The sequence below is a fragment of the Leptidea sinapis genome, chromosome 11 (genome assembly GCF_905404315.1).
Source record: "Leptidea sinapis chromosome 11, ilLepSina1.1, whole genome shotgun sequence".
In the NCBI taxonomy this organism is placed as follows: domain Eukaryota; kingdom Metazoa; phylum Arthropoda; class Insecta; order Lepidoptera; family Pieridae; genus Leptidea; species Leptidea sinapis.
Window position 1 is genome coordinate 10422935 of NC_066275.1, and position 7742 is coordinate 10430676.

At 34.1% G+C, this 7742-nt stretch overlaps 1 protein-coding gene across 3 annotated transcripts in view; it reads right to left on the reverse strand.

Moving 5' to 3' along the window:
* Nucleotides 1-7220, reverse strand: part of LOC126966856 (programmed cell death protein 2-like) — a 285939-nt gene extending 278719 nt beyond the window's left edge. For all 3 annotated transcript variants that reach the window (XR_007729831.1, XR_007729832.1, XM_050811123.1), the window contains exons 1-6: nucleotides 7067-7220; nucleotides 6798-6964; nucleotides 4104-4292; nucleotides 2860-2969; nucleotides 964-1088; nucleotides 149-302 (exon numbers count right to left, since the gene is read on the reverse strand). Coding sequence is in view for 1 of the 3 variants with exons in the window: in XM_050811123.1 (XP_050667080.1) it covers nucleotides 149-302; nucleotides 964-1088; nucleotides 2860-2969; nucleotides 4104-4292; nucleotides 6798-6964; nucleotides 7067-7174 (853 nt within the window). In the remaining 2 variants the exon portion in view is untranslated. The remainder of the gene's footprint in view (nucleotides 1-148; nucleotides 303-963; nucleotides 1089-2859; nucleotides 2970-4103; nucleotides 4293-6797; nucleotides 6965-7066) is intronic.
* Between the last annotated feature and the right edge of the window lie 522 nt (nucleotides 7221-7742).

Consider the following 7742-nt stretch of genomic DNA (forward strand, 5'->3'; position numbering starts at 1 on the left):
ATTACCATCAGCTGAACGTCCTGCTCATCTCGTCCCTTACTGTCATAAAAAAAATGAACAAATTTGCTTGTTTTTCGGCGTTTGCGAAAGTGATAGTTATAGTGGGTTAACTACACTATTTCTATATTCCTATTAAAATTAAACATACCACACTCTCGTCTATATTTGTTGAACAATTCGGAAACTTTCTCGTCATTGTATGTTGGCTTCATCCATTCTTCCTCAACAAATATGTACTTGGGTACAAATTGTAAAGGTCCATGCATAAGGCGGCTTCTCAAGTCGGCTGGTATTTCAGAAGTCTGGAATTTATTTTGTTAACAATGTATGAAGCAACTGACACAGACAACATATATATTTTATTCATTTACATAACTTTATTTTTCCTGTGCGATTTGGGAGTAAAAAAACCAAAGATGTTATATTTTATCCCAAAGAACCCAAAATGGTCATTTCGTACTTAAACACCTATTGCTTACGACTTTATAATAAAACTAGCTGACCCAGCAAACGTTGTATTGCCGATATTAAAATCGCGATATAAAAATAACTGTTGATCGTATATGGGTGAAAATTTGAAGTTGTATGTATTTTTTAATGCTGACTCATAATCAAACAAATTTCAAAAAAAAAATAAAAAATAAATCGTGTGGGTGGTGGTCCACACGAATTTTTTTTAGCATTAAGGGGGATGAAAAATAGATGTTGTGCGATTCTCAGACCTTCCCAACATGCACTCAAAATTTCATGAGATTAGGTCAAGCCGTTTCGGAGGAGTTCAAAATTTAACACCATGACACGTGAATTTTATATATTAGATTGTTGCGAATTCCTCTGATGCCTGCGTCAAAGCACAATATCGTGTTAATTATTTTTTGCAGATCAGTCCTACTGAAAGATGAGTTACAGAAAAAAAAATGAGCCGGGCAGCTATCGAAACAATGAGAGACAAGTTTAACATACCTGATTCAGTAATGCTTCGACATTATTGGTGGGTGCTGTGGGAGTATCAACTATCACCAGGTCTGCTTCATCTCCACCCTCTAGTTCTGCCGCAGCCACTGGTACACCAATAGCAGCGACTGCCCCTGATATGTTTTTTAATTATAATTCTTCATTGCATTTCATATATATCCAATAGGAGGACAAACAAGAATTAAGATCTCCTTCAAGTGACCAATACAACTAACTCACGATCTCTTGCAATACTAGGTTTAATACTCTTTGTAAATTTGGTTTTGTAAATTTATCTACATACCTACTATCTAGCAGATGCCCACGACTTCGTCCGAGAAAGTAATGTGCTTTTAAAAACATTAAGCAAGTTTGGAATCGATGATTATCTCATATCCTATTCCAGTTCCGGTTCCCGGTTTCGCTCCCATTACCAACATATTATATGATTTTTTTTTTCGAGGAAGATTGCTTTGGCAAACTAAGCCTACTATTGGTTTAGTTATAGCTCATCGACGTGAATTTAAGTTTTTCATAAATCCCGCGGGAGCCATGAATTTTCCCGGGATAAAATGTAGCCTTTGTCCTTTCTCAAGCCCTAGTCTATCGTTGTACCGAATTTCATCAAAATCGGTTCAGTAGCTGCGGCGTGAAAGCGTAACAAACAAACTTACATTCACATTTATAATATTATCGCTGATACCCCGCGACGTCGTTCGCGTAGGTATTTTTACACCTTGGGTTACATTACTGGACTTTTAGTAGGGATCCCTAATTTTTTTATTGAAAATGTAATATAGCATATAACACCCGGGGATAATGTAGCTTCCCAACTGTGAAAGAATTATTCAAATCTGTTCAGTAGTTGCGGAGCCTATTCAATGCAAACAAACAAACAATCAAATCTCACCTCTTTATAATATTATATTATATATATTATAAGTATAGAAGTATAGATAATATTATGTCCTGATAAAACGTGTTTGCAAAAACAAAAACTTTATTTTACACATAAAATCATTTTTATTCTGCAATCTGATAAATCGTGCAGTCACTTATATTGCTTTAGTCTTTAGCTCACTCTTCCAAATTAAAAATGTAATGAAGCCCTTAATATAGGCAGATACTAGTCTTCTATTCTGTGTCACCAACAAATAACCTTACAATATATTAAGCTAAATATAGGTAGTACGTACATTGTAGTTTTTGAATTGACTCCATAACAATATACCTACAGTACAAACTATCTTTACAAATACACACTAGCGATTGCCGAGAGGTAAGCATTTTGTTCGCGTTTTCAACATTTACCCAGAAAAACTACAACAACGTGTCTGAGTATTTCCTGTAAGTACGTTAAAAGAATAGGGTAGACTCAGGCATGAGTCAGTAGCGAAGATAAAGGGATTAAAGGATTTTAGCTTACTTCCATACCTGTACGGAATGACAAGATCTTGGAGGTTTTATATCCTTTACCCAGTAAAACTACAACACAGTTTTTTTTACCAGTGGGAGGCTCCTTTGCACTGGATGCCGGCTAGATTATGGGTACCACCACGGCGCCTATTTCTGCCGTGAAGCAGTAATGTGTAGAAATTACTGTGTTTCGGTCTGAAGGGCGCCGTAGCTAGTGAAATTACTGGGGCAAATGAGACTTAACATGTTATGTCTCAAGGTGACGAGCACAAAAATTTTTGGGGTTTTTCAAGAATCCTGAGTGGCACTGCATTGTAATGAGCAGGGCGCATCAATTACCATCAGCTGAACGTCCTGCTCGTCTCGTCCCTTATTTTCATTAAAAAAAAACCCTTAGCTTTCAAGCAGTTTTTACATGTGTCTTAAAATAATATCTTGAATAGAATAAGTGATATTTCAATAATAATTGGAAGTACAAATTAAGTTTACCTTGCACCGGCGACATGTTAGCATTATGTGTGTCATACATTTGCATATTTCCAAGAGCCATTTCAACTGCCTCTACTTCAAATGAATTGCTTTCGTCATCATCAGAGTTTCTGTAATACAAAAAAAATTGTGTGTGTACAAGTACTCATACACATGTCAGAAGTGAGACCTGCATTGTGCATGAACCTCTAAACTGTATATGAAGTCCTGGTACATGTTGCTAGCATGACACATGATTTCAACCGCTATGAACGACATTACTAACACCGCTACCATATTTATGTTCTCCTGGTGTCTATGCAGTTATAAGTCGTGCGTATGAGATAAGAATATATTAAGGTATACCTACTCGCGTCATACATAAAAATAAAATATTATGCATATTTCTGTCTCATTCTTTGCCAGCTTCATCCTACATATTTTTGTATTTGTGTCTCTTACCTGTCGTTTTTTCCGTTTCATCCGGTTTGAAATCACAACGATTCTAAAGATGTTTCACTTCAAATAATTCATGTGATTCTATACAATCATTGAGTGAAGAACATGTTTTAATAAACATCCAACCCAGTCAAAATATGTTCAAAGAGCACACGAGCCATCATCAGCATATCCTGACTCACCAAATACTAGCAAGAGACTCAGTCTTTTAGAGAGCCAACATCTCCTGAGGATGCCTCGTATAGATGCCAAACATGTGTTGGATTGATTAAAGATAAATATTAGCGGAATTTACACTTAACATTTGGATAATATGGGAAAATAAACAGAGAGTGCTGATTTAAGAGATATGAGATTGAAGTTAAACTAACAGTGGGACCATATTGGTCATAAGTGAGTGGAAGAGGCTGGAGACATCCTTCCTTCAGACAAGAGAATTCTTGAGGGACACATTATAAGAGGAGGAGCGGCCTGGTTTTACAAAATTGATTATTATTTATTTATATAAATGTGCCTCTACACAAGGCATCCTCAGGACATGTTGTCTCGCCAAAATCTGGCACGAGACTGGAGTCTCGAAGGCGAGAGAAAAGAGGCGAAACATGTGTAGAATTGTTATAAAAACAAATATTGGCGGAGTTAACACTAAAGAAAACTTAATCATTTGTATAATTATGGATTTCCGCAAAGTAACGCCTAATTCAATAATTTTTTTATTTATTTATTCAATATTCAGCCAATATTATATTATGCTGCATTATAAGTTTATGTGTTCTAATAATTACTTATGGTTACTGTTTTATTACCTTTGTATGCCTGCTAAAACTTCATTATCTAAATTCACTACATTTCCATTAACAGAATCTCCATTGTCAATTTCATCCCATTCATCAGATCCACTACACCAACTCATATTAGTATCAGTATTTGGCATGGCAACAAGAGTAGTTTCCTTGTGCGATTCAGCTTTTATTTGACATCTTATACATGCCCAACTGTAATAAAACAATTATATATATATAAACACTAATTACTAGCGTTAACTCACAGATAATGTGCTGCAGACATTGAAAAATCGGTCCAGCTGTAAGGAGGAGTTCACAAATATAGACACGGGCAGTAGAATCATATATGGACTGAATTGAGAATATAAACTATTCACAAAAAAATCATCATAATCGGTCCAGCCATCTCAAATCCACCTGAAGACACACAAAAAATTTCATTAAAATTGGTCTAGCCGTTTAGGAGTTCACAGTCAACACATATACAGAAGAATTATACATATTAAGATATTAATTATTATTTCTGTTATAGCAATTTTAACTCTTAAATAATAATAATGACATACTTTTTCACAAATTCTCTTGCCGAAAACTAGGCAAAGCCTGTGCTATGGGCACAATAATAATAATAAATTGTTTATTTCTTTAACAAAAAGTACTTAAAAACTAGGGGCAGGTGTCTCCCGTTAAGCTTATCGCCTGTGTTGGGAGTCACTGCTCTTTAACCTTTATTTATAACAAACAAAATTATATTATACTTAAGAGTGATTAAAGTTAATTAATAAAAATATAATTTTGACCATTTTTTTTTTACTATGCAAATTACCCAATGAAATAATATGTACTTTAAACCTATTTATGTAAGTTCTACCATTATACTTTACGTTACTACTATATATAAAATAGACATATCAGAGAAGGGGGAAAGAAGGGAAATGAGTGTTTAGTGTGCAAGTGTGTGTGTATATATATATAATATATATATACCTGTATGCTACAACACACACAACTAGCCACTCAGCAACTGTTCTACCCAGTCATAGGATTTGGGTTCTAACCAGTTAGATCTAAGTTTTTTACATTCATATATGTTTTTTGAATATATCTGTAATTCTTTATTTATTATATTATATAATTTGGCAGAGTGCTTAATGAACTGTCTATCAGCAAAAGTTGAGTTTGACTTAGGAACTACTGACACAATGTCTTTTCCTCTTTTTTGCAGGATTTTAGGGTCATAAGCAAGGGATTTATGCTTTCTTGTAATAGTGTTTGTAATATATAGTTTTCTAATTGTAGGTAAGTTTCTTTATATAAGCTATCCGTGGGAAATCTGCATTTTTTAAAGTACATTGTTTTAATAACAAGACAACAATATATTTAATACAATATACATACTTAAATAATATACATCCATGACTCGGAAACAAACATCTACATTCATCATATGTTTGCATCTACCAGGATTCGAACCCAAGAACTCTCGCTCAGTAGGCAGGGCAACTAACCACTGGGCTACGTGGATTGTTAATCCTTTAAATGTGTACTTTGTGAAGATAATAAATGGTTATAGTTATTTTGGAGTTTTAATGAATCCAGTTTCTTATATGTGGCTTTTGCCTTATTTACCGTTTTTAGTATTTTTTTATTTTAATGTAGTTAAAGTAGAATCTGAGATCTCATTCAGAGAATCAGTTAATGATTTTCAGTGTTTTACTTAATAGCATCTATATTCAGTGATAGAAATATAGAAATTTATTAAAATACCCATGCGTAAAAGACATTAAGTGATATAATATGCACAATGTGAGGCTATTCTGCCTGACCATATAGTTTTCATTTTATTTTCTACCTAGGATTTTTGAATTTTTGATGAAAGAGGACAAACTAATCTATATCCATAAAATGGCTATGTGTTCAACACAGCCCATAGTCTCTGGCAACACCAAAGAAATTGAATTTTACCAAACATTTGGATTTTTAAGGTACTAATATGAAGTTCATTGCATAGTTTGTATATATGCATATAATAACTTCCCTTAGATAATTTATGTCTAGATCATAGGTTCTCAATGTGGGCGATAACGCCCCCTTGTGTGTGTTTGAAACTTTCGGGGGGGGCAGTAGAAGACCCTGAGAAAATTAGGGGTTATTGAGATGGCGCGTGGGTTTTTAAAAAATATAGTCTAAAAGGGCAAAAAAAATACACGAAAGTACTCTAGTAAAAAACATATTCTCAAAGTGGGCGGTGAGCAAAATAAGGTTAAGAAACCATGGTCTAGATAGACTGTGGCAGCTGTGAAAACATCAAAAAAAAATAGTGGTGACCTGAATAAATATTTACAGCAACATACACAATAAAACAAATTAATATATGTATCACAAGTGTAAGACCTAACTTGTCATGCACTAAACTAATAAAACTGGCCTGTTATCATGTATTGTCAAATAGAAAGAGGCTCTATCTAGTTATATAAATTATCTAAGTAGCTTCCCAGATAGAAAAGGATATATAATGGTACTGTAATTAGTGTTCAGACTTCTTTATATCTTAAATATCACCAGAATCCTTTATATCTTATATGTAACAATTATTTCTCAGTTGTAAATTACATCAAAGTAATTGCTGGCAAACATGTTACAACCCCAAAACCCCTTTTATGATGTCACAAAACGAAATCCTAGGTCTATCATGAATTTTTCCGGCCTCTATACCTTTCAGATAAATTCCAGCAGTTGGGATTGATGCAAGCAAAAACATACAATGTTCGATGATAGGCTGAATTTTCTATTGGTGCATAGCATTGCACTAAAATTAATCTATACAATCCACAGAGTGGGCATTTGCTATCAAATTTCAGATTTTCAACTGGTGGCCAATCCTGTAAAGTAATAAAGAATATAAATATTATTGAACAATACCAAATTTGTTGATATAAAGGCTATTAAGAATGAAATCAATATTTTTGAGTGGAATGTCTTACTGGTAGCCCACCAATCTTGTTCACAGTATAATTCAGAAGAGTTCTATTTTTATCGTTTATAAGCTCGTCTTCATATCCCAAATAAACTTTCCCTGGTTTTTTTGCCATATTAAATAATTTTATTATGGTATATAAAATAAATAATGAAAACAGAAACTTAAATATGTTCAGTGTTTTGGTTTTGTGTTTTTTTTTAAATTCAATTGACGTGACGGGATCACGTAAAGTCCCGTCCAGGACAAGGCAAGGGTCATAGATCATACAGCCTTATCAATTTTAAGTATATATGTATATTTTTTAAAGAGAGAAGAACTGTTAAGTGGTCACCGCCGCCCATATTATCTTGTAACATCAGAGGAATAGGAGCACTGCTGGCCTTTCAGAAAGGTCTACGCGCTATTTATTTCATGAGCTCATTCCGCACTTTGGTTGTACGTGGAAAAAAGTTCATTGAAAACCACACCGTAGAGGAACGTGAAACACCATGATGGAGATGATTTCCTAATTTGTAGCGTGTCGTGCGAAGCTGGAATTCAGAGATAGGAATCAGTTCAAACCACTTTTCAGAACACTTCCCTTAATAAATGCGGTAGAAGACTCACAATGAAGCGACGTCTTTACGCTACGTCATAATATGATATTACTATACACATAATCTGTTTACAGAGTGCTGGAT